Below are 27484 nucleotides of genomic sequence, written 5' to 3'. Positions count from 1 at the left end.
AAGAGAGGAAAAAACATGAAGGATATGAAGTGTGTTTTTATTAGTTTTTGAAAATTTTATTTCTTTTTTATCCTTCCTTTGAAAATGGCATATCTTTTATTTCACTGTTCTGGAACATAGCACATTGCGTTGGCTTTACTGGAGAAATTAAATTTGAATCGATTCTGCTAATTATGATTTGAATGAGAGGAAAAAATTATAAAGAAGTAGCTGTAAGCTTTTCATTTGAAAATAGTTTTACCTAGTGATTAAAAATTACAGCAGTATGAAACTCAATAATAAAAAGACAAATAGCCCATTTAAAAAATGGCCAAAGAACCTGAATAGACATTTCTCCAAAGATATACAAATGGCCATTAAGTAGCTAAAAGATGCTCAACGTCCTTAGTCATTAGGTAAATGCAAGTCAAAACCACAATGAGATACTGTCACACCCACTAAGATAGACAATTTTAATAAGTGTTGGACAAGATGTGGAGAAATTGGAACTTCCCTACATTGCTGGTAAGAATGTAAAATCACATAGTCACTTGGAAAAATGGTCTGACAGTTCTTCAGAATGTCAAACATTAACTTACAATACGACTCAGCAGTTGTCTTCATAGGCGTATACTCAAGAGAAATGAAATATATGTCTACATTAGAACTTGTTCATGAATTTTAATAACATTATTCAAAATATCCCCAAAGCAGAAATAACACATATATCCATAAACTAATGAAACAGTAAACAAAATGTGTTATATCCATACAATGCAATGTTATTTGGCAATAAAAAGGAATGATGTACAGATATATCAACATGTATCTTGAAGACATTATGCTGAATGGAAAAGCCAGTCATGAGAGACCACATATTGTATAATTCCATTAATATGAAATGTCCAGACCAAGAAAAATCTGCTCATATTGAAAGCAGATGGGTGACTGCCTAAAACAAGAGATGGAGGGGGAAATGTGGAGTGACAGCTAATGGATGGACAGAGTTTCTTTCGAGTGACAAAATACAGATTGTGGTGATAGTTGCACACCTCTAAGAACATACTAAAAGCCATTGATTGTATGCTTTAAATGGGAGAATTGTATGGTCTGTGAATTTATATCTCAGTGAAGCTGTTTAAAAACTTAAAAAAAAAATAAAGCAGTAAAATCAGGGCAAGAGAAGGACAAATGTTCCAACATACTCATCCCTGTAATTGAGATATAATGTATTGTTTTTCCTAGGCTCTGTCAACCTAATCACAGTATTTTTCACCAGCTGAAAATACATTTCTTTTAACTTCTGAATATAATACCTTGCATAGGAGTAGAACAGACAAGTCATTCTATTTGGTTAAATTGTTTTTTTAATCTTTCTTATTTTTTAAGTAATGCAACGTGGGGCTTGCCCTCATGACCTTGATATCAAGAGTTGCATGCTCTACTGACTGAGCCAGCCAGGTGCCCCTTGGTTAAATTTTTTTTTTTTTTTAATTTTTTTTAATGTTTATTTATTATTGAGAGACAGAGCCAGAGTATGAGCAGGGGAGGGCAGAGAGAGGAGGAGACAGAATCTGAAGCAGGCTCCAGGCTCAGAGCTGTCAGCACAGAGCCCGACGGCGGGGCTCCAACTCTCAAACCGCAAGATCATGACCTGAGTAGAAGAAGTCGGACGCTTAACCGCCTGAGCCACCCAGGCACCCCTAAATTTTTAACAATTGTGCTCACTTTGGTGGTACAGATTATAAAACTGAAGTGATCTAAGGATCGTTTTGCATGGAGGATATCTGAACATCAGAGCAGTGTTCCATATAATAGAAACCTTTAGTAAAGGAAATAAGATCAGACCTGAATAAATGTGTATAGATGTGGAAATGTAGTATTGTAGAGATAGTGTTTAAAAAAAAAAACAAAAAACCAAAATTCAGGGGCGCCTGGGTGACTCAGTTGGTTCAGCGTCCATTTTCTGCTCAGGTCACGATGTCTTAGTTCATGAGTTCCAGCCCCACATCGGGCTCTGTGCTGGCAGCTCAGAGCCTGGAGCCTGTTTGGGATTTTGTGTCTCCCTCTCTCCGCACCTCCCCCACTCATGCTTGCACGCGCTCTCTCTCAGAAATAAATAAACATTAAAAAAATAAAAACACAAAAACCCCCAAAATTCAACCCAGTAAATTTGAAGATCTAATTGGCTTCATTAAGAGATTGATGAATTGGGCAGCATCCCATCTAGCAAGTAGAGGAGTTGTAAGAAAAGGGAAGGTTTTTATAGGGAGAAGGTGGGGGCCAGAAAGTTATTACCAAAGAAAAGGATTGTTCCAGATGAGATTTCTCTCCCTTAGGAGGAATAGCGACAGGTCTTATCATGCAGATGACCTCATCTTCCTCTGGGGGATGGGGAATGCCCTTCTGGCCACTCAGTGAGGCAGACTCATTGGCCCCAGATGGGGAAATTTCCTGACCGACTGGTTAAGACTGCCTTTCTGGGGGAGGTTGAATCTAGAGTTGGATAGAAATATTCCTTGGTGCACCTGTTACTGCTCCAAGAGCGTTGAGAGGATGTGTGCTCTTCCTTTTGTGTTATTTCCAAGCCAAGAGTAGCTGAAGGATGAGTTATTCATTGGTGTTGGGATAATTGCCTATCCATGTGGGAAACAATTAAATTTAGCTCTCACTGTATGCAAAAGATTCCAGATATACTCCTGTCATTTTCTCTCTGTATTGGAAGCATTTATCATAAAAAAAGAAGAAAATAGGTTCTTGATGAAATATGATGTAGTGTAGGTGAGTGAATTAGGTCTACATCAAAAAATAGCGTTGAATAAAAAAATGAGTTTGTAGCGTGATATACTTACTGGGATATTAGTACAAATTTTAAAATACTGTAGAGTTTCTGGGACTTCATGGACATGTATACAAAAACATAAAGGACTAGAAGGATCTAATCTAAACTTTTATACCTCTGAATATGTGAATAAAATCTAACATTATTAATAATTAAGTTCTGCTAAATTCAAGTCTATCGTGTCTGGTGAAGACACTGTAATTGTAACTCTCAAACATGCAGCATTTACCTGGCATAGCAGGCTTGAATTTAGCAGAACTTAATAAATTTCAGTGTTTTATATATATATGGTATGTCATATATTGTCAAATCACTGGGGCAAAAGATGTGGTCTTTTAAAAATTATCTTGGGAAAAATGCCAAAGATTAAAAAATACACAGCACTCTCTTGTACTATATATTCAAATTATATAAATAGATCAAAAAATTGAATATTAAAAGGTAATAGCACTGGTAAAATTATGGTATATAATGTTTATGGAGGGAGGTTGTTTCTAAGTATGCCCTCAAAATCAGAAATGTTAAAGGAAAATAATTAGTTTTCATTAAATAAAAATTTCAAAATTTGAAATTGAGGAGAATTTTGTAATTAAAACTGAAGGTAAATGGTACAGTAATTTCAGAGACCATGTTTTGCTGGCCCTTGTAAATAAATCTGTAATAGAACAGATGGGCAAGAGTGGTCCAAATGGATAGATGACCTTTTGAATAGATCTTTTTTCTTTTTGCTCCTAAGCAGAGGTAGCTGTCACTGCCCTAGAGTCTGGTTTATGTAAGTGCTCAGTGCTTCCTCTGTTCTGGTGAAATAGTCTTGTGATGGAAAATAACCAGCCTAAAGTACATTTCTTCCTAGCTGTGGGGTTTTCTTTTCTCCTACCACCCACATCCAACCACCTTTGTAAGAAGAACCTTGATTTTCCCCTAACCTGATGTATAAAATTTTGGGAACTTGATATATTCAAGACAAGATGAATGTTGAATATAAAATATTACAAGGCATTGGGAGGTCTGAAAGGTGGGCTATAATCAAACTCCACTTAACTGAGGGCATTGCACATCTTAGAATTAAAAAAAAAAATAAAGCTTTCCTAAAAGGGCAGTCAATAGCCCTTTTCTCTCTAGGCTTGGGTACAGTTAAGAACGGAAGCAGGAGGCTGGTGATTCTATTACAATACGGGCGTTGGGGGCGGGGGAGCTTATTCTTACTCCATGAAAATTTCCTTTTCTAGCATGGCCCCGCCTCCATGTGTCTGTGGTGGGAGCCCTGGGTTGATGAAATGGCCTAAGCATCTGCCAACCAGATCAGTCTCCACCTCCTGAATGTTACTGTAGAACTCTGTGGTGTATATATAATGAGAAATGAAGCTGTTTTTAAAAAGAGGATCCCTAACAAAACACACGCTCTTTAACTCAAGAATTTATCCTCAGGAAACGATCAGGCAAGTCAGTAAAGAGCTTATTACAATATTGTTTGTAATCGCAAAACATCGGGAGCAATTTACATGCCCCCAAAATAAGGGGCAGGTAACAAATTATGTTACAGTAACTATAAGAAAAGATTCAGGATAAATTAAACATACAATGAAGGAAACTAGAATATATCACCCCAAAATATGCCTGTTTGACCTGTAAATCATTTTGAGCTGAAGGCAATCTAGAAGGAGCAAACACTGTAATAGCTCTCCCTTTTCTGCCTAAAGGCTGGAAATAAATTATCCTTTTACTGGAGAAAGACATTTGTATCTGCAAGCCTTTGAAAGTGACCCTTATCTTCCTAGTTACTTCATCGTTTTCTACCCCTACCCCAGGCCCTTTGTCTTGCCAATTTTTCACAGATTTGAAAACTTCCTGCTGGTCTTCATTCTCTTGTGAAGGCCCTCACATACTTATACCAGTTCAACAAAATTTATATGCTTTTCTCCTGATAATCAGTCTTTGTCCGTTTTATCTTCAGACCCAGCCGGGGACTCTAAGAGGGTCAGAGAAAAGTTTTTCCTTCCTTTCAATAATATTCCATTTATTTTTATGGAAAAAAAAATTTTTTTTAAACATTTATTCATTTTTTGAGAGACAGAGAGACAGAGCCTGACCGGGGGAGGGGCAGAGAGAGAGAGAGAGAGAGAGAGAGAGAACACAGAATCTGAAGGAGGCTCCAGGCTCTGAACTGACAGCACAGAGCCCGACATGGGGCTTGGACTCAGGGACCATGAGATCATGACCGTGAGATCATGAGCCAAAGTTGGACACTTAACCAACTGAGCCACCCAGGTGCCCCTCAATAATATTCCATTAATAAAATATAAAAATATCTGTATAGATTTACTTGGGAAAAGTTCTGGAAGGATATTTATATACAAGATACAATGTTGTCTTGTTGTCTTTGGGTGGAGAGCTTTGGGGGAGCCGATTTTGGTTGATTTTTTTGTGTGTGTGTACTAGGAAAAAAAAAGGTTATTTTATTGGTGCTGTGTTTCAGGAATGTTCACCATGTAACAGTAGATAGATTTTTGTTACTTGATTTTCCGAATTGATTAGAAATGGAGGTGAGATGTACTAAATAATTGGAGGGCTTATGTTGTATACTTGAATTTATGTGGTCTTTTCCTGTAAGACAAAGAAATAAAAACCTCATTCTGCTTTTTTTATTAATAGGTTTTCTCGCACAGATATGGCAGCAAGCAGCCAACCCTTTGCATCACTTGACACAAAACAGTCCACTGGACGGCACGGATCATCTAACGTGAACAGGTCAGGAAGAGGTGCAGGTGTTTTAGGGATGTTGGGAGAGCGGTCCAAGCCGTTGGTGAATTGTAATGTTGATGTTAGAACAGGGCTTTGTGTTTTGCTGACTGATGTCCATTTGACAAATTAGGAGGGGCAGACGGAGCTGCCAAGGGACTCTGAAGAGGTGGCCCTGTCAAAGCAAAAGGAGCACAACTAAATGACAACATTTGGGGCATAGCTCTCTTTTGAGTCTCTTTTATTTAAACAAGTTTTAGATCATTAATTTCACATATAAAATAATATAACCACATTGCCAGGCATTGAAGAAAATGGAAGAAAGGAGAAACAGCCACCGTAAATATGACCTCTTAAACACAGACTGTTATTTTGGTGTATTTCATTCTAGTCTTTTTCCTCAGCATGTATCTTTTTTTTTCTTTTCTTTTCTTTTCTTTTCTTTTCTTTTCTTTTCTCTTTTCTCTTTTCTCTTTTCTCTTTTCTCTTTTCCTTCCCTTCCCTTCCCTTCCCTCCCCCTCCCCCTCCCCCTCCCCCTCCCCTTCCTTTTCCTTTTCCTCCCTTCCTCTTCCCCTCCCCCTCCCCTTCCTTTTCCTTTTCCTCCCTTCCTCTTCCCCTCCCCCTCCCCTTCCTTTTCCTTTTCCTCCCTTCCTCTTCCCCTCCCCCTCCCCTTCCTTTTCCTTTTCCTCCCTTCCTCTTCCCCTCCCCCTCCCCTTCCTTTTCCTTTCCCTCCCTTCCTCTTCCCCTCCCCCTCCCCCTTCCCCCCTCTCCTCTCTTTTCTTTTCTGTGTAATGTTTACTTATTTTGAGAGAGAGAGTGAGAGAGCTTGAGTGCACACAAGTAGGGGAGGGGCAGAGGGAGAGGGAGAGAGAGAGAGAATCCCAAGCATGTTCCTTGCTGTCAGCACAGAGCCCAACGCGGGGGTTGAACTCACCAACTGTGAGATCATGACCTGAGCTGAAATCAGGAGTTGGAAGCTTAGCCTACTGAGCCACCCAGGCACCCCCTGGGCATATACTTTTTGATATGGATGCAACCATAGGGTTTTCATTGAATATTGTAGTATGATTATTTTTCTACTTAATATTCTTATAACCTTGGCTTAAGGAGCATTTTAAGAAATGTTGAATATAGAAAATTCAGGAAATATAGAAAAGCACAAAGGAGAAAATAAAATGTGTATTACCATCACTGTAACTTTTTTGTGTTTTGGTACTATTTCTTTTTTTCTTCATGTATAGAGATACTGATTTTTTATTAATTGGGATCATATTAAATATCCTATTTAGTAACCTCGTTTTTATTTTATTATTATTTTTTGCCCTGCCCCTCCACCTTTTTTTTGTAGTCTGCCTTTTTTTTTTTTTTTAATTTTATTTTTCCCTAATCTCTATACCCAATGTGGGGTTTGAACTCATAACCCTGAGATCTAGCGTCACATGCTTCACTGACTGAACCAGCCTGGTGACCTGCTTTTTGAAAGTTAATATATCATGGCATTTTTCCTGTCCATTAATATTTTTTGTAATAATTTCACATTGAATTGCTAAGTAATGTTTTCTTTTCCTGCCTATTCTCCAATTAATGTAACTAATTGTTTCTTTTTCAAAATGTATGTTGTTCCTTTATCATTTATGATCATTTATTGAGGCAACCCTGTTAAAGCTATGCTTTAGTACCACGAGAAAGTGCTTTTTATCTGTCCTTACAGGTTTATTGAACTTTAAGTTGTACAGTAGATCTTTAGCATTTCAGAGTCTGCCTTTGAAATCTCAGCTATTTGTGAGTGTGTTCGTAACACTCCTGAAGTTGGCAGCCTGTCGCAAGACTCGGCTCTCACCGTACAGAGATGGGGTGCAATAATTTGAAGATTGATGAATGGAAATGAGGTTGAAAATAACTTCCGAGGATCTTTAGGCATTTATTTTTCACATTACTCTTTCATTCCATATGTCCCTGCTTATGGAAATCTGAGCTTTCTTTAGAAGTAGGAGTTTTCTCCCTCAGAGTTAACCTCTAAGTCATCTGATAGTTTCCTAGGTAACTACTGCATCAACATTTATAGGTCTTCCTTGACTTATGATGGGCTTATGTTCTAATAAACCCACTGTAAATCAAAAATCCATTTAATACACCTATCCTGTCGAACATCATAGCTTAGTCTCGCCTACCTTAAATGTGCTCAGAACACCTACATTAGCCAGCCTGCTGCTAGAAACGTAACTGAGGTGGGATTTTGTTTTCATGTTTGAAGGCATGAATTTGGAGAGGTTGGTGGCATGGAAATTCGATTTTAAGTACTTTTAAATAAATCATCATACTGCTCATTTACTTGCCAAAATATTTTCCTGTTAAAAGTTGTTACACAAAACATTTTGGAGAGGGCTCTGATTTTAAAGAGCAAAACTTCTGTCAGTCATAAATAACTAACAGGTAATTTTTAATAAAGGGTAAAATCATAATGATTATACAAACATAAAAACGAACGCATGTTAAAGATTTTGCTTAACTCATTAATCAGTGAGGGAGCTAGGCAGATGTTATAATAGATTCAAAGGAGAAATCAAAACAGCACAAATTTATATGGACTTAAGGAACGTTGAAATTAATGTCCGAAGTCAGCAAAACTAACTCCTTACAGGAAGGAGAAAAGGTCATTGAACCTGCCTACTGAGTTTACATGTCTGTAGACAACAGTTACTTTGCATTGCTATCAGTTACTTATGATTTACAGAGTTGCGATGCAACACTAAAAAAACACTGATTAAAAAATGGTTGGAGGACCCGAATAGATATTTTTGCAAAAAGATATACAGATGACCAAGACACATGAAAAGATGCTAAACATCACTAATCATCAGGGAAATGCAAATCAAAACCACAGTGAGGTATCAGTTATACTTGTCAGAATGCCTAAAAAAAGGCGGGGGTGGCGGGGGGGGGGTGGGGGAGAAGAAATAGTAAGTGTTGGCCAGGATGTGGAGAAACGGGAACCCTTGTGCATTGTTGCTGGGAATGTAAAACGGTATAGCCACTGTGGAAAACAGTATGGAAGTTCCTCAAAAAAGTGAAAGTAGAAATACCATATGATTCACTACTGGGTATTTACCTAAAGAAAACGAAAACACTAATTCAAAAAGGTATATGCACCCCTATGTTTATTGCAGCATTATTTACAATAGCCAACATATGGAAGCAGCCTAAGTGTCCACAGATTAATGGATAGAGAAGATGGTGTATATATGTACTATGGAATATTACTCAGCCATAAAAAGGTTGAGATCTTGCCATTTCCAACAACACAGATAGACCTGGAGGGTATAATGTTAAGTGCAATAAATCAGATTGAGAAAGACAAATATCATGAGTTCACTTACATGTGGAGTCTAAAAAACAAGTGAATAAACAAAAAAAATGCAGATTCAGACTCATAAATAAAGAAAACAAACTAATGGTTGGCTAGAGGGAAGGGGCATGGGTGAATGGGCAAAATGGGTGAAAGAGAGTGGGAGGTACAGGCTTCCACTTAGGGAACAAATAAGTCATGGGCATAAAAGGCACAGCATAGGGAATATAGTTTATGATATTATAATAGCATTGTATGGTGACAGCTGGTAGCTACACTTGTGAGCAGTTAGCATAACTATAGAGAAGTTGAATCACAGTGTTGTATACCTGAAACTAATGTAACATTGTGTGTTGACTATACTCAAATTAAAAAAGAAAACACAAAGGGCCTGGGTGGTTCAGTCGGTTAAGCATCCGACTTAGTCTTAGGTCATGATCTCGTGGTTTGTGGGTTTGAGCCCCACATCCGGCTCTTTGGTGACAGCTTGGAGCTTGGAGCCTGCTTCGGATTGTGTTTCCCTCTCTCTCTGCCCCTCCCCTGCTTGCGTGCATGCACTCGTCCTCTCTCTCTCTCTCTCTCTCTCTCTCTCTCTCTCTCTCAGAAATAAAATAAACATTGAAAAAAAAAAACTAAAAAAGAAAATACAATGTGCAGAGTTGCAAGACAGTTCCTATAGAATCAAAAGCAATCTGAAGGAGTCTCTTCTACGGTCTAGATGATAATCAGTTTTCCACTGAAGCACATTTTTTCCCCCTGCATAATCAAACTAAAACATAATAACTTTCCCTGTCCTATGAATCAAGGTAGTTCCCACCCTTGTGGTCTTTGTGAGGGCTATCAGCCTTATTTGTTGATTTATTCCATCCTCATGACATTTTCACGAAGGTGGTGGTATTCCCATTTTACAGATAAGGAAGGCTTTAGAAGGTTTCAGAAGGGTTAGAATCCCAGTCTTTCTTTCTCCAAAGGGTACACACACACACACACACACACACACACACACACACACACACACCCGCAACAACTTCTAATAGTAAAAGCTATTGAAATGCTATGTATTTTTTTCTTGATCCTTAGGTCAACATCAGTGAAGGTGGATCTCAAGTGTGGCCTAGAAGAATGTTCAGTGGCATTGAACTTATTTCTGAGTAACAAATTCACGGATGCCTTAGAGTTGCTTCGACCATGGTAATTAACTTAATTTCTTTTAGATAAAATACATTTTTACAGACGTTTCTGATGAGTCTTTGATATAGTGCTTGTCAGGCAGCATATCTGCATTGCCACCTGAATATTTCTAAGCTAATTTGGTTGAGACGCCTTACTTTTGGTCAGTTTTAATATCCAGTTAAAAAAAAAATCTGTTTTTTTCCAAATTTAATCAGTAGAAAGTTTCTGATTCTCATATTTTAATTTCTATATGTGTTCAAATATTGTTGTCTCATATAGTTTTGTGGAGTTTCATTTTGCTCTTTCCAGTGAGATACTTTAATGGATATGCCTCTAAAGCTTAAATACCTTTGACAGAAGTTCCCTTTGAAATGGGGATGGGAAAAATTAGAATATACTAATCTCAAATGTTAAAAACTTTTCTTTAAAAGAAATTTAAGATAATAAAAAATGTTATTTGGACTCCCTATTTATGTGATAAATAAGTTAAGCAGTTTAATTTCAGTTGATAATACCTGTTAATTGTTCAAATGTGGCAGCAAAACCTGTGCTTAGCCCGTTTACTAGGTGTCACCTTGAGCACTGTCCCCAACTCCACAGTGTGACTGTAGCTGGACAGGAGTAATCATACCTTGTGCCTTCAAACGCAACACTTAACTTGGATGAAACTTAGACCTTCTAATAACAGTTTTCTAGAAGGTTGCTCGGGTACAACAGCGGAAATCTCCTTTCTTTGGTCGGTAGAGTAATGTGATTCTGATCATGGACCTTCAGTCCTCCTACACTCATTGTGGTGAGTGTTGCATAATGTATAGAATTGCCGAATCGCTATATTGCACACCTAAAACTAAAATGACATTGTGTGTCACTACCTACTTCAATAAAGAAAATGAAATTACCTCCCTAGAAGCTGGTGTGGTAGTTCTATTAAGATGTAGAAGAGCTGTGATCACATAGTATTTCAGGGGTTAGGACCAGAGGATAAAAGAGATGCTACAGCCCGAGAAAATGGCCCAGTGTTGTCTCCAACACTGTCCACCCTGCCTGTCTCCTGCCTCGTTTCCCTCTGTCCTTCCCAGACCCTCAGACTTCTTTCTCTGTCCATCTTCTGTCTCTGCTTCCTGGTCTTCCTCCTCTTTGCCTGCCTACCTTTTTCTGTTTGTCTCTCCTCTCTCAGCCTGCCTGCCTGGCTGTCTCCTTCACTTTTTATTCACACAAGACCCCACTCTCCTGTGCCTCAGACACCCCAGCTGGTGGTAACATGGAATGACAAGAAGTGATTGAGTATTTTATTTAGTCAAGATTCTCTCATCTTGATGCATGTTTCACCGTTAAACATAGGTTTTCCCACTTGCATACTTTTTTTTTTTTCCCTCTTGGAGCTTTTGGTTTAAAATGCGAGGTTTGGGGCGCCTGGATGGCTCAGTTGGTTAAGCATCCGACTTCGGCTCAGGTCATGATCTCGTGGTCCATGAGTTCGAGCCCCGCGTCAGGCTCTGTGCTGACAGCTCAGAGCCTGGAGCCTGTTTCAGATTCTGTGTCTCCCTCTCTCTGACCCTCCCCTGTTCATGCTGTCTCTCCCTGTCTCAAAAATAAAATAAACATTAAAAAAAAAATTAAAAAAAAATGCGAGGTTTAAGACCACAATAAATGATTAACTTTGGGCTGCTGTTACCCTTTGTGGTCTTTTGAACAGCCAGTGACCTTGCTATTCAGGACAAACTGCAAATTACCGAAGGATGTTTAGAGTATTTCCATGAGGGAAAAGAAGAATGTGGCTTGTGTTTATTTTGCATAGCAGCGGGCTGTGGTGGATTATATTTGAATTAAAAACAAAACTGCGCATTAATATTTCAAGTCTTGTAAATAACTAATTGAGTCTTGTAAATAACACGATGAGAAGTTTTGAGAAAAGAGATGGTAAGGTTTTCACAGTCTGAGAGTCTGGGATGTGTCATACCTTAAGACTAATTAATGCCCGTCAGAGTCTAAGCAGTTCTTCCTGATAATTTAGTAATTTGAATTATCAAGAACTTTATTCAGGAACTGTGGATAATGGGATTAGATTACATACGAAGTCTAGAATGTACTTTTGTCTGGGCCCTTTGTGGCCAACCTAATTTATTGCAAAAGTCTTGCTTCCCTTTGGCCTCCAGCTGGGAGTGGAGATGAACTGGTTTTAAAAATGGGTCTTTATCTTTCAAAAAATATATCAGAATCTCTCTGTCCCAAAATACATTTCCAGTGGCCTGTATTTTAGTACTTCTGTCAGCACTAAAGATAGGAAGTAGATTCCCGGTGTTTGGGAAAAATTGATTTGCTTTGAAATGTTTTCTACTAAAAGAGTCCACAGGCTGCCCCCTTGTGCTGAAATGGGGAAAAACAATTGTCAGCTTCTGCTTCAACCTGGAACATTCAGTGCTGCCTGCGTGGGCGTAATTTGCAAAGTCCTTGATACTTGAGTTTTGTTTTTTTTTTTTTTTTTGGGACGTGTCTTTCACAGTCTATATTATTTCAGTGATTATGGTGAAGGAGTAAAATTTATCGCTATACAAGTCATGATATGTTTTTACTAGGATTTCTTCTGGTCAGTATCAGACAAGACCTGAATGCTCTTAAACTGCATTGAAACGTATTAATTCCTTTTTTTTTTTTTTTTTTGCCCCCCAGGGCTAAGGAGAGTATGTACCATGCCTTGGGCTACAGTACTATTGTGGTGTTGCAGGCCGTCCTGACCTTCGAGCAACAGGACATCCAAAATGGCATTTCTGCCATGAAGGATGCATTACAGACCTGCCAAAAGTATGAACCGAGTAATTAAATACTTGAGATGCAACTACAAACCTTTATGTCTGTGTGACAGAGTGAGTGTCACACTCTGATGGAAAGCTGTTTGGAGGTGGCCACAATTGTAGTAAGGGACTTGTACTTCCAAGCCTCCTGGCCTCACGTAGTTGTATCTAATAGAGTTGAAAGTTCCTGTTGGGAATTATAGAAGATTCTTGTTTGGCCAAGCAGTTGGCATCTGTGCCTCCACGGGTTCCCCCCCGCCTTTTTTTTTTTTCCCATTGGTAACTTCAGTCACAGCAAGCATCTCCCAAGGGTCTCCGTGGCGCAGACGAATTCAGCTCCTGCCTGCCAAGCCAGGCCAAGCAAGGAACTCTCTTTTTTTATATGGGCGGATGCTGCCTATTCGGAAGGGAGAGTTTTATTTGTCTAAAAGGACATACCTGGACACTTCTGGTTGGTGAAAATGAGATGGACTTTCAGTTTTATTTTAATCTTTGCTCTGTGTGTATAGCAAGACCCCAGCAACAGCTGTTAACCAGCACTGGTGACACTTAATGTGAAACTATATCCTCATGTAATTATGTTGCAACCCTGCAAATGAAGAGTTTCCCAATATCACACTCTAAGTCGATTCTTAACCTGTGGGTGCCTCTTACCAGAGAAATACTGATTTCAGCATCGTGCAGGTGCTTAGCAGGGCTAGTGTTCATTGTGTTGTGCGAGTTTGTCCACTCACGTGTCCAGTAAGTGTGGATGGAGTGCCCACAGGAGATCGGCTCAGGGCTGGGTGCCGGGTACACAGTGTTGAAAAGGGTGCTCTCTGCCCTTTAGGGTTTAGAGTTTGAGGTTTGCAGTTCCTCCTTGGTAACTCTTTGGTATGACTGAGACTGAAATGAATGTCCAATGAAAGTGAACTCGGCCTGATTTATTATTATTTTTTCTTTCTATTTCCCACCGCCCTTCTACTTTTTCTCCACAGATACAGGAAAAAATGCACAGTTGTGGAATCGTTCTCAAGTCTTCTTTCTAGGGGCTCATTGGAACAGCTGACTGAAGGTGAGACTCATTTAAAAGATTAATGTTTCCCTGTCTTGGGAAGGTTAAAACGTGATCATACTCCTAAAATTCAATACTTAAGCATATAATGTAAAGTAAATGGAGTATCTTTTTCTCTTTCCCACCATAACTCACCCTGCAGGAGTGACCACTGTTAATAGTTGGGTTAATGGCTCAAGATTACCCACCTAGCGGAGCGAGGTTCCACCTGCCTTTTTGTAAGCCACAGCTCTTTCCGTTGTACCTCACACATTTTCTTGTAGGCTTGTAGTAAAGGGAACAGAGTGTTCATGTATGGCTGAGAGAGACATCTTGAAAATAGATGGTGCTGCGTTCTTACCTTTTTATAATGTCTTTGACATGACACTTCAGAAAATCTGGAATAAGGTAGGAGGTTACTTCTTCCTGATTATTAAAAAAATAAAACAAATGAGAAGATGCTACTATACACCTATTAGAATGTCCATAATCTGAAACATCAAAAACACCATGGTTGATGAGAATGCAAAATTGTATAGCTACTTTAGGGGAGACAGTTTGGCAATTTCTTACAAAACTGTACATGCTTTGTTTGGCCTTACAAACCAGTAATCAGTCTCCTCAATATTTACACAATGGAGCTGAAGACTTAGGACCAGCACAAAAATCTGCACGTAGATGTTTACAGCATCTTTATTTGTAATTGCCAAGACTTGTAAGCAACCAAGATGTCTTTCAGTAGGTGAATGGCTAAATAAACTGTGGTGCATGTAGACAAATGGACGATTAATTAGTGCTAAAAAGAAATGAACTATCAAGGCACAGAAAGACATAGAGCAACTTTAAATACATATTACTAAGTGAAAGACGCCAATCTGAAAGGGCTACGTGCTGGATGATTGCAAGCATATAACATTCTAGAAAAGGCAAAACTGTAGAGACAGTGAAAAGATCAGTGGTTGCCTGGGGATGGGGTGTAGGGATGAATAGGTAGATGGAGCACAGAGGATTTTTAGGGCAGTGAAAAAACTTTGTATGATATCATGATGATGGGTACATGCCTTTATACATTTGTCCAAACCCATAGAATGTACAACACCAAGAATGAGCTCTAATGTAAACTGTGGACTTTGGGTAATTATGATGTGTGAATGGAGGTTCATCAGTCGTACCACTCTGGTGGGGGATGTTGATAACGGGGGAGGTAATGCATGCATGGGGCAAGGGATACATGGGAAATTTCTGTACCTTCCCTTCAGTTTTTCTGTGAATCAAACACTGCTTTAAAGAATAAAGTCTTAATTAGAAAATAATAAAAATAAATGAGCTTGTGACTATAGCATATTCTGAAAAACAGGTTAATTTAGACTTGTACATCCAAAGCCATGTTTAATTAACATTTTAATGCAGGCTGAAGATATTTCCTTCAGTAGACTAAGGAATTTATGATTCAGAGATGTTCTGGTAAGGTACCTATTCATAAATGCCAAATGGCTAATTTTGAGAACTGAGGAATATAAATCAAACAGAGTGAAGGAACAAGACTTTTATAAATTAAGTTGCATTTTATTCCTAATGAGTTTGGCTGTCACTGCAACCCAAACAGACTTTGTGTTCAAGGAGGCATGTCAAAACATTGTAGCTTTAGTATGTGATTTGTTTTTCCTCTTGGTAATTTTCATTTACATCCTTCAGTGGCTGGTTGTCTGCAGGAGTCAGTATATTTAATTAAACTTTTCGTGGGTTTAACATGGAACACACCCATTCTTCTCTCGTGCCTGGCGTATTGCCCTGAATGTTTTTCAGATTTCCTTTGAAAATAGATATGTACATGCAGTACTTAGGATGGGAAAGGGATTTAACATGAAGGATACTTACGTATAGTCTACAGAGTTCAAATTTTCTTGACCTTTCAGCTCTGTCTTCTCATTATGTCCTTGAGCTGCTCTTAGATTTGTCCATTTTTAACTTCACCCTGATACGTCTAATCCTTTGGATGCTCATACCTCTGCACGGACTCAGCGTTGCCTACTGAATCAAGCCCAGCCTCTGACGCTTAAGGTTGTCCATAATTCAGCCCCGACTTACCTTTCCGGACTCATTTCACACTCCTGCCTTTACACACCTTGTGCTCTCACCGGGCCTTCCCCGCACATGCCCAAGCCAGCAATCTGGGGTACTGAGTAGGCTTTCAAAGTGGGAAATTCCAAACTGTTCCCACTTTGTTACAAATGTACATAGAAAGAAGAGGAAATTCAGGTGACTGTAAAAATCGAAGACTGCTTTTATTCCTCTGAACGCTGAGTAAATCCAGAGGGCCAAGGGTAGTAATCGTAGCGAAAGTAGCAAACAAAAATGGAGCGCTTACTCTGAATAGTGAGCTCTGCTTGCAGCACCTCACTTGATTCTTCAGCTGTGAAGTAGAGACATTATGAGCTGGACTTTATAAATGAGGTAATGGACGGGGGGTGGGCGGGATGACCAGCAGAGAGAGGAGGGATGACCCGAGGGAGAGGTGAGCTGACCGGAGATGAGGAGGGATGACCGGCAGGGAGAGGAGGGATGACCCGAGGGAGAGGAGGGATGACCGGCAGGGAGAGGAGGGATGACCCGCAGGGAGAGGAGGGATGACCGGCAGGGAGAGGAGGGATGACCCGCAGGGAGAGGAGGGATGACCACCAGGAAGAGGAGGGATACCTAGTACACGGCAGAACCTTTCCCCTAGCCCAGGCTGTTAAATACGCCAAGCTTGTTTCCTTAAGTAAAATGCCAGTTTGCATCCCATGGATAAAACAGGAAGCTGCTGATTTTGTTTACCCAAAAACGCAAAGGTTTCTCTCCTACCCTAATCTCTGCAAGTACAAGGTATTGTTTAGGAAGATGGGCCATGTGTTTTGGGGCACTCCATCTGTCCCTGGGATATGCATAGCTTTACACAGTCCTTTTTGTGAGTGCCTTGTTCCTGTGCTAGATCTCTCCATGATCAAAATAGCCTGACGTGGTGCTGATGCTGACTCTTTTTATATCACGTCATGACTTGGCACTCAGGGCCGTACTTTTTTGCAGAACTCCAGAGAATTGCGCTCTCTCTTTAAGGTAATTATGTGTCTGATCATCACCATGACTATCATACCTTCGTATTTTGGAAGCTAGGATTCACAAACAGAAGATTGTTTTTTCAATCTTTATAACTGTGTTAAATTTACGTGTTAGTGTTAAATAATTTTCTTTTTAAGTGCTTTTAAACTTTGGTTTCCTGTTGTGAGCTGAGTTTGGGGCTCTGGCACCAAGTGCCTGACTCGTTGGAGTTCTATTTGAATGGGGCCAAAGATGACTTCCTTAAATCATTTGACACATTCTAGAAAAATCTTGCTGAGGGTCTGAGAACTGAGGTCATCATCCTCCTTTTGTGGAAGTACCAGAACAAGCGAGATTTTTGTGTCTCCCTTGGGTTCATTGATCTATCAGTCTTTTCTGAAATCTCAGAGCAATGACTGTGGACATAGGATTTTCCTTAATATAATTTTATTTGTTTTTAATAGAGGAAATGCATGCCGAAATCTGTTATGCCGAGTGTCTCCTACAGAAAGCAGCACTCACGTTTGTGCAGGTAATGAATGTTTGGCTTAGAATCAGTATTTCTGGGGAAGCCTGCCAGCACTACATAGAAAAAATGTGGCTCATTCTATGTCAGTGCTTCAGTTCTTTTGACTCAGAGTTGTAACAGAAGATACTTGCCGTTCTGATAAACTTGGGCTGAAAAAAGACCCCAGGGAGCTTTGTTCCTACACAAATGCCCTTAGAGTCTGTTTTGAATTTCAGTCTGTTGGGAACCACTGCCTTGTAAAGAAACTGTTTTGCAACCACCACACCTACTTTCTGGTTGCTTCTCTAGATGAGAAGCGTGAGATTATCCGTCTTTGCTTTTCCTAATGGTGAGGGCTACACGCGGGATGGCCTGGGCAGAAGACACATCTTCATCCTTGGCCATTCCCTTCTTTACACCAGCTGCTTCAGCAAAGCTCAGGTATGCATGCACTGAGCGCTAGGCTTTTCTATATAACTTTGGATTTTATTTTTCCCCTTTCTATTCTCATTCCCCTTTCTTACTTTTATTTCTTCCTATGGAAGAGTAGATTTAAAAAGTTCTAAACCAAACAATGAATACCTTTCTTTTGCGACATTTTAATTTTATCTCTAAGAACTGTTACAGCCAGTACCTTGCCTAACATTTTATTTTCCACTGCTTGGATTTAACCTCATGGCACCATGGGTGGCAGTGATGGATACAGTGGGGTAGAGGTGGGGTCAACATTGTAAGGGGGAAGAAATGCAATTGTAAAATTGAAAATCTTACTCAATTACAATGTTTTACATTGTATTAAGAGTTGCTTTTCTTTTTTTTCACTCCCCTCCCCTCCCCTCCCCTTCCCTTTCTCTTCCCTTTCCCTTTCCCTTTCCCTTTCCCTTTCCCTTTCCCTTTCCCTTTCCCTTTCCCTTTCCCTTCCCTCCTCCCTCCCCTCCTCTCTCCTCCCCTCCCCTCCCCTCCCCTCCCCTCTCTCTTCCCTTCCCCTTCCCTTCCCTTCCCTTTCCCTTCCCTTCCATTTCCCTTCCCTTCCATTTCCCTCCCCTCCCCTCCCCTCCCCTCCTTTTTCCCTTTCTCTTCCCTTCCCTTCCCTCCCTTCCCTCCCTCCCCTCCCCACCCCTCCCCTCCCCTCCCCTCCCTCTTCCCTTTCCCTTCCCTTTCCCTTCCCTTCCCTTCCCTTCCCTTCCCTTCCCTTCCCTTCCCTCCCCACCCCTCCCCACCCCACCCCTTCCCTTTCTCTTCTCTTCCCTTTCTCTTCCCTTTCCTCCCCTCCCTCTTCCCTTTCTCTTCCCTTCCCTTTCTCTTCCCTTCCCTTTCTCTTCCCTTCCCTTTCTCTTTCTCTTTCCTCTCCTCTCCTCCCCTCCCCTCCCCTTTCCTCTCTCTCCTTTCTCTTCCTGGAGGCTTACCCCTTAAGTTGGGTTCTGGTTTAGTAAAATTGAATCAGTCTGGTCTATGACCCTGTTTTCTAAAACCCTACGTATTCTGAAGGCTGGTTGAAAACTGCATTCTTACTGCTTCAGTGAACATAATGCTGGTCACGGAGGTCCCCAGTTTTTCTGATTGTTTCCAAATGGGGATTTGCCAATCAAATCTGGGAGTTGCAGGCTTATTTTATTTGTGGGGACTTGTAACTAAACATCCGGCAGATATGCAGGCCTCTTCCCTCCTCCTCATGCCTCCATATCCAGTTTAATGGTCATGCTTCTCTTACCATGCTTCCCCTTCCTTCTCTGATTGTTCTAGTGGGCTTGTTCGTCAGCTCTCCTCTAGACTGCATGGCAACCTAGCGACCCTCTGGCTCTAATTTCTCTTATCCTCAGCTCATTGTCCATTGTGCAGCCGTGTCCCCTCTCAGAGACGAGAATCTCACCTTGTCATCTCTCTGCTTTAGCATCTCGTAGCTCTCACCGACTGTGGCAGTGGTTCCGTATCAGAATATCAGAAGTGGGGGAGGTTTCAAACTAAACTGGTGTCTTCTCGCAAATTCCCTATGCCCCCCCCCCCCCTTACCATGTGCTCAGATGCTATTGGCAGGTATGTATGACGCATACTGAGTGGCATGGGTAGAGGTAGCTTTGTTACTCCTTGGTTTTGCGGTCTTTGCAGTAGCTTCTGCAGCAGCGCTGGGTGACGTAAACACAGATGGCCAAGTACACGCCATGATCTTTAACGCCTCCTTGCCTTTCTACTTCAGTTTCCCTTTGCTTGCGAAGCTCACATCTGGTTTGCCTTCCTTCCTCTGGCCCCATCCTAATCATTTTTTGTGCCTTAAGCGCCTGTTGCTTTCAGGAAATTTTATGGGCCTCTCCATGCCCCCCTCCCCTACTTTGTGCTCTCATGACCTCCTGTGCATATCTCTGCCCAGGTGCCCGACTCTAGCCCTTAGCGCCTTTTATTGCTCTTGACTGGTTTTGCATTCAGATGGCAGGTGTAAAACAGGCATTCAGTCAATGTTTTTGGTGAATCATGAAATGAAATATTATTATTGGAGGCAGAGTTTAAAGTGGTTTGAGAAATTCTTTCCTGGCCAGTATTGGAACTTGTGTAAGCATAAGGCTCCTTAAAATGAGAAGATGAACATTTATGTTGCATGGTGAATTTTGTACTTATCAGTGCTTATAATAATTTGAATGTCAAAGGTTTAATAATTAATGAAACTTATATACTAAAATAAGTTTTTCTCTTGCTTCGGAAGGATGCTGAAGTGCACAGTGAATCAATACCAGAGCAGCTTTCCATTATCAATAGGCTAGGAAAACATCGTCCACGGAAATGGGAAACATGGGAACTGTCTCCAGTAGCTCCATCTGTTGACTAACGTCCTTTAAGCAGTTTTGGATATAATTTGTTAAGAGATTCTCTTAGAATCCTGGAATGTTGACCCTGAAGATGACATTCAGTTAGGCCCCCTGCCTCGATTTTATGGTTGATGACCATGAGGCAAGGAGAAGTGAAGTGATTTTTTTTCCCACCAAACAAAATTGCATATTAGTGCCAATCAGTTTAGAATCCAGATCAATAATTTTTGTTTTGGAAATATGTATTAGTGAAATTTACAATGTTAAACAGATTGAATGCTAAAGTACCCTGCCAAAGAAGAACCATCATTCCATTTACTGGAGTATGATGGATTGGAAAGTTGGCCCTTAAGGCATACCCCTTAAATCAGCCGTTTGGATTCTGTTGAGCCCAGAAGAAAATTGCACAGTAGATGATGTTTATTACAGTAGATTTGAACTAACTTATTTTGCCCCTAATTGCTAAGGATTACTTCCTTAATTACTTATTTGAAGTGTTGCAAAGATTTTTGAAATGTTTTCTTTTTATTGCCATCTAACGTGGAAGACCAATTACAGAAAAGCATTTCAAATGTAAAGCAAGAGGAATGTTTCTTTTTAAAAAAATTTTTTTTTTAACGTTTATTTATTTTTGAGACAGAGACAGAGCATGAACGGGGGAGGGTCAGAGAGAGGGAGACACAGAATCCGAAACAGGCTCCAGGCTCCGAGCTGTCAGCACAGAGCCCGACGCGGGGCTTGAACTCACGGACCGTGAGATCATGACCTGAGCCGAAGTCGGCCGCTCACCGACTGAGCCACCCAGGCGCCCCGCAAGAGGAATGTTTCAATTTAAAGATTATGTCCTCAAAAGATAGGGAGGGTTTTGTTCTAATCAAACAAATACCCAGATGTGAGGACAGTGTAAGAATCTTTTGCTAAGTGATCTAATTACTTCATTGAATTGTTTTCAGGATGAAAATATGATCAACTTCATCAAAGGTGGACTGAAAATTAGGACAAGTTACCAAATATATAAGTAAGTTAAAAATTAAGATCTCATTATTTATTTATTTATTTATTTATTTATTTATTTTTTAAGATCTCATTTTTAAATGATTCTTATACTATGTCCCCTTTGTACTTTAAAAAATTCTCATTAAGTACGACTAGGTTTTTTTTTTATTTGGTGTTGGTGAAAATGCACTTGATTTTTTGGCTTACTGAGTATGTATTCAGTGCTATAGGACAACAGAGTTTAAGTTTAAATACAATTTTGAGAAAAATAGCTGAAAAAAAAAGTGCTACTAACACAATTTCTAATTACATAATCTTAGTTTCTCTCTCCTAAAATCAATTTATAGATTTAAAATTACAGGTATGTCTTTGGTCCAGACTAGAGCAGTGCCCTGCTTGGTAAAGTTTTCTGCAGTGATTTAAATAGTCAATGGAGGTGGGCCATAGTGTTGTTCATATGTTCTGTATCCTTACTGACTTTTATCTAGTTGTTCTATCATTTGTTCATGGAGTAAAAATCTCCAACTTTGATTCTGGAGTCACCCATTTCTCTTGTTAGTTCTGTCAGTGTTTAGAACCTTGGTTATTAGATTGATGTGTGTTTTAATTGTTTTGTCTTTCTAATGAATTAAACTTCAAATTTTTTTTTTAATGTCTATTTGTTTTTCTTTTTTTTTTTTTTTTTAATTTTTTTTTTTTTAACGTTTATTTATTTTTGAGACAGAGAGAGACAGAGCATGAACGGGGAGGGTCAGAGAGAGAGGGAGACACAGAATCTGAAACAGGCTCCAGGCTCTGAGCACTCAGCACAGAGCCTGACGCGGGGCTCGAACTCACGGACCGCGAGATCGTGACCTGAGCCGAAGTCGGACGCTCAACCGACTGAGCCACCCAGGCGCCCCAATGTCTATTTGTTTTTGAGAGGGGGGCGGGCAGAGAGAGTGATGGAGACACAGAATCCGAAGCAGGCTCTAGGCTCCAAGCTGTCAGCACAGAGCCTGATGCGGCGCTTGAACCCACAAGCTGTGAGATCATGAGCTGAGCTGAAGTCAGATGCTTAACCGATGAGCCACCCAGGCACCCCTTAAACTCTTAATTGTTATGAAATGTCTCTACTTAACTCCTTATGATTATTTCTTGTCTTGAAGTCTGTTTCATCTGATATTAATGTATTTATTCATGCTTTTTTTAATAATTAGTGTTTACATGTCATATATTCTTTTATTTTAAGCCTATCTGTTTTAATATTTAAATTGCATTTCTTATAGAGGCTTGTAGCTGGATCTTGCTTTTTTACTCAATGTAACAAATGATATGTTTGTACTTGTGGCTACCATTTTTTTTTTTTTTCTCTTGCCTTATTTGGTTTTCCCAGTTCTTTTTTGCCTTTCTTTGCTTTCATAAAAATTTAAAAATATATATTCCAGTGTAATCAACCCCTCTATTGTTTTCTTAGCTATAGCCCTCTTTAATTTTTTAAAGGTTGCTCTAGTGATTATAAAATCCTTCTTACCTTACAACGGTCAACTTAGAGTTAATATCGCACTGTTGCCCATAAAACATAAGAACTTTGTGGAAGTATAATTTCATTTGCCACTTGTCTTTTATACTATTCTTATGATAGTACACTTACATATATTATAAACCTCACGATGCAGTGTCACACTTTTTCTTTAAACTATGATATCTTACAGATTTTTCTATTTACTCATATATATAGTTACCATTTTTGGTATTCTTCATTTGTTTCTGTATACTTTTGGACTGAAGAATTCCTTTTAATATTTCTTGTACTACATGTCTGCTTTCAATAATTCTCTCCATTTTCATTTATCTGAAAACGTCTTCATTTTTGAAGGCTATTTTTGCTTAGTACAGTATTCTGGGTTACAAGGTTTTCTTTTTTCTTCTTTCACCACTTTTAAACTGTCAGTCCATTGTATTATGGCCTCTGTTGTTTCTGATCAGAAGTCAGCTGTTGTATGTATTACCGGTCCCTGTCTGTAATGTATCATTTCTTCTGACTGCTTTGAAGACTCTTGTGCCTTTGGTTCTCAGTAGTTTGCAACGTGTTTAAGTGTGCTTTGAGAAATTGTGGCCATTATTTCTACAAATATTTTTTTATGCTCCATTTTCACTGTTTTCCTCTTCTTTTAAGGTCCAATTACACATATTAGTCAGTCTGATTTTGTTCAACAAGTCACTGTGGTACTGTTTATTGAAAAGTATGGTTTTTTGTTTTTTGTTTTTTTGGATTGGCTCTCTGGGTCATCCTGGAGTCAGTTTTTATTGCTTGCTTTTTCTCTTGACCATATGTCATATCATTTTGTGTCTTCTCTTGACAACAGTATTTAAATTGTGCACTAGGTATTGATTCATTATAGAGACTCTGGATTCTATTATCTTCTTGGAAGAGTGCTGATACTTGTTCTAGGAATCATGAATTTGACTAGACTTAGACTCCAAACTCTTGACTCTCTGCAAGAAGGTAGCACCTGAAGTCATGGCTCCTTTATTTCTTCTGTCTTGCTCTTGCTTTTGCTTTTCTTTGGAGTCTCTCCAGTATTCCAATAGTTCATGGGTCCAACAAGAATTTGATCTTGGTTTTTTCCTCCTGTGTGGTTCTCCCCTATCTGAAAATTTTTCCATTGCCTCACAGCCACTCTGGCAGTCTTGAACTCTGTACTCTGACTTTTTAAGGCAATAGGACTGTGTGGCTTTCTGTATCAGTTGTAGGCACCCCATATTGAGTGGACTGGAGAGTACTTTCAGCTGACTAGCCATGTAAACGTGAAGTCCATATGAGAATTGTTCTCATCTTTCAAAGGCTGATTCTTCTCCAGTTTTCTCCTACTTTTTGTTTTCACTTTCCAGTGCCTGAAAATACATTTTAAATATATATTTAAGGGGCGCCTGGGGGCTCAGTCGGTTAAGCATCTGACTCTTGGTTTCAGCTCAGGTTATGATCTCACGATTTGTGGGTTTGAGCCTTGTATCTGGCTCTGTTTGGGATTCTCTCTCCCTCACTATCTGCCCCTCCCCCGCTCACTTTCTTTGTCTTTCTTTCAAAAATAAATACACTTAAAAAATATTTAAATTCTAAAGTTTATCATTGTTATCTGTGAGACAGTTATTCTAGTACAAGCTAGTGTGTGTGTCATTACTAGGAGCAGATCCCCATTAGTGCAGAACCAAGATTTAGTGTTTTAAGAGATACTTTCACACAAAGTGATTTAATAAAATTATATTCCATTCAAAATCGTATAGGTGGGGCAGAAATTTTGGGAATTGACATTTTGTTTTTAGTTTTCCTCTTGAAATACTTTTTATTTTTTATTTTTATTTTTTTAATTTTATTTTTTTTAATTCTTTTTTTTAACGTTTATTTATTTTTGAGACAGAGAGAGAGCATGAATGTGGGGGGGAGGGTCAGAGAGAGAGGGAGAGGGAGTAGGCTCCAGGCTCCGAGCTGTCAGCACAGGGCCCGATGCGGGGCTCGAACTCGTGAACCACGAGATCATGACCTGAGCCCAAGTTGGACACTTAACCGACTGAGCCACCCGGGCGCCCCTGAAATACTTTTTAGATGATACAAAAGAATGTTAAAGAGCTAATTGCTTTTCTAGTCATAAAAACTTAAAAAACTGAATGAATTCAAGTAGTCTTTTTAAAAAAATAGTTTTTTAATGTTTAGTTTTGAGGGAGAGAGAGAGAGAGAGACAGAGCCAGAACATGAGCAGGGGAGGGCAGAGACAGAGGGAGACACAGAATCTGAAGCAGCTTCCAGGCTCTGAGCTGTCAGCAGAGGTTGATGTGGGGCGTGAACCCACAAACAGCGAAATCATGACCTGAGCTGAAGTTGGACGCTTAACAGACTGAGTCACCCAGGTGTCCCAATTCAAGTAGTCTTAAAATGGCACAAACATATATATCAATGGAATGGAACAGATAGAGTTTTGAAACAGACTCTGTGTGTGTATGTGTGTGTGTGCATGCATGTATTTTTGCATACACAGACATTAACCTGGGAATTGAAAATATGTGACATTCATATATATATATATATATATATACGCACATTCATATATATATGAATGTATGTATGTATGTCTTTCAAAACAGTGGGAAAAGATGAATACTTTAACAAATGGTTTGGGGAAAATTGGTTCTTCATTTTGGAAAAAAAATATAAAAATAAATTCCATGTGAATTTAATATTAAGATATATTAAAATTTTTTTAAATGTTTATTTTTGAGAGAAAGAGAGACAGAGCGTGAGCAGCGAGGGGCAGAGAGAGAGGGAGACACAGAATCTAAAGCAGGCTCCAGGCTCTGAGCTGTCAGCATAGAGCCCAATGTGGGGCTCAAATTCATGAGCTGTGAGATCAAGACCTGAGTTGAAGTTAGACACTTAACTGACTGAGCCACCCAGGATCCCCAATATTAAAATATTTTTATTTATTTATTTATTTACTTACTTACTTATTTATTTATTTATTTATTTATTATTTTAAGGATATTTAAAATTTTTGTTGATGTTTATTTATTTTTGAGGGAGTGAGAGAGCATGAGTTGGGGAGGGGCAGAGAGAGAGGGAGAGACAGAACCAGAAGCAGGCTCCAGGCCCTGAGCTGTCAGCACAGAGCCCGATGCGGGGTTCGAACTCACAGACTGTGAGATCATGGCCTGAGCTGAAGTCGGATGTTTAACCAACTGAGCCACCCAGGTGCCCCTAAAATATTTTTAAAAGAGTACTAGTGAAAATAGGAAAGTATTTTTTGTAGTCCTAAAGCACTAAAGCCTTTAAACTTTTATTAAAAATTTTTTCACTTTGAAATAACTTCAGAATTTTTACAAAGAATTTTTATGTGTTCTTCATTCAGATTCACAGATGTTAATATATTTTTTAAAGAAAAACATTTTTTAATGTGTATTTAATTTTGAGAGAGAGAGAGAGAGAGAGAGAACACAAGTAGGGGAGGGGCAGAGAGAGAGGGAGACACAGAATCTGAAGCAGGCTCCAGGCTCTGAGCTGTCAGCACAGAGCCCTAAACGTGGCTTGAACCCACAAACCTTGAAATCATGACCTGAACCGAAGTTGGACGCTTAACCGACTGAGCCACCCAGACGCCCCACAAATGTTAACATCTTTTAGAACTGCAGTATAATTATTAAATTCAGGAAACTAACATGGGTACTAACATTTACCCAGATTCCTCTAATTGTCCTATCAGTGTCCTTTTTCTGGTCTAGAACTGAATCCGAGATCAGAGATGTTGCATGTAGTTGTTATGTTTCTTTAGTCTTTTTTAATCTGAAAGAGTCCCTTAGTCTGTCTTTATTTTTATGACCTTGATATTTTTGAAGGATACTGGGCAGTTATTTTGTAGAACATCTTTCAGTGGGGACTTATCTAATATTTCTTATGATTAAATGCAGATTTTGCATTTATGGCAAGAATACCATGTAAGTGATAGTGTGTCCTTTGTAGTGCATCATATCAGTAGATACATGATGTCAATTTCAGAAGCTTTTCTGAGTGTGACATAAAATCAGGAACCATAAAAGACTGACTTGACCAAATAGATGTTTAAATTTTCGTCAGGGCAAACTATACCACAATAAAATATGCCAATGGAAATGTGATCCAAAGACTCAGGGCAGATGACAGTGTGAGGAGCTCATAAGTTGGTGGGAATCTAAGTTGATACAATTTTTTTGGAGGATGTTTGACAGTATGTATCAAAATTAAGAAAGTGTATTGCCTTTGATCTCAGAAGTCCCTTTTCTAAGGATTTATCCTAAGGACAGTTGTGATAGATTAACTATAGTTATGGTACTTGATGTAGGAAAAGTACTTAATGAATGTATAAGCACACTTGTAGCAGCACTGTTTATAATATGGAAAATTTGGAAACAAATGTTTAACAATAAGAATCTGGTTAAATAAGTTATTCCATAGAATAGAATAATATGCTCTTGTTAAAAAATAAGGTAGCTCTCATGCATTTTCATGGAAAATCAGCAATATAACCTATATAACGTATATGCTATATGATCCCATTTGTGGTTTTTAAATATCGCATTCTCACTAACACATAAAACTTCCTAGAAAGTTATGTACCAGGCTGTTAACAGTGACCATCTCTCTGCGGGATAGTCATGTGGAGGCACTCACACCTTCTCCACGTATTTGGAAA

At 39.3% G+C, this 27484-nt stretch overlaps 1 protein-coding gene across 1 annotated transcript in view; it reads left to right on the top strand.

The window, feature by feature from the left end:
* The window catches only part of TTC39B (tetratricopeptide repeat domain 39B), a 129246-nt gene that overhangs the window by 61201 nt on the left and 40561 nt on the right, over nucleotides 1-27484 (top strand). The window contains 6 exon segments of the mRNA XM_078436791.2: nucleotides 5474-5569; nucleotides 9987-10097; nucleotides 12750-12881; nucleotides 13849-13925; nucleotides 17447-17514; nucleotides 21242-21306. Of these exon segments, the coding sequence (XP_078292917.2) occupies nucleotides 5474-5569; nucleotides 9987-10097; nucleotides 12750-12881; nucleotides 13849-13925; nucleotides 17447-17514; nucleotides 21242-21306 (549 nt within the window).

This window comes from Panthera onca, chromosome D4 (assembly GCF_046562875.1).
Source record: "Panthera onca isolate mPanOnc1 chromosome D4, mPanOnc1 haplotype 2, whole genome shotgun sequence".
Classification (NCBI taxonomy): Eukaryota; Metazoa; Chordata; class Mammalia; order Carnivora; family Felidae; genus Panthera; species Panthera onca.
Note: the sequence above shows the minus strand (reverse complement) of the source record. Positions and strands in the feature narration are given on the sequence as shown.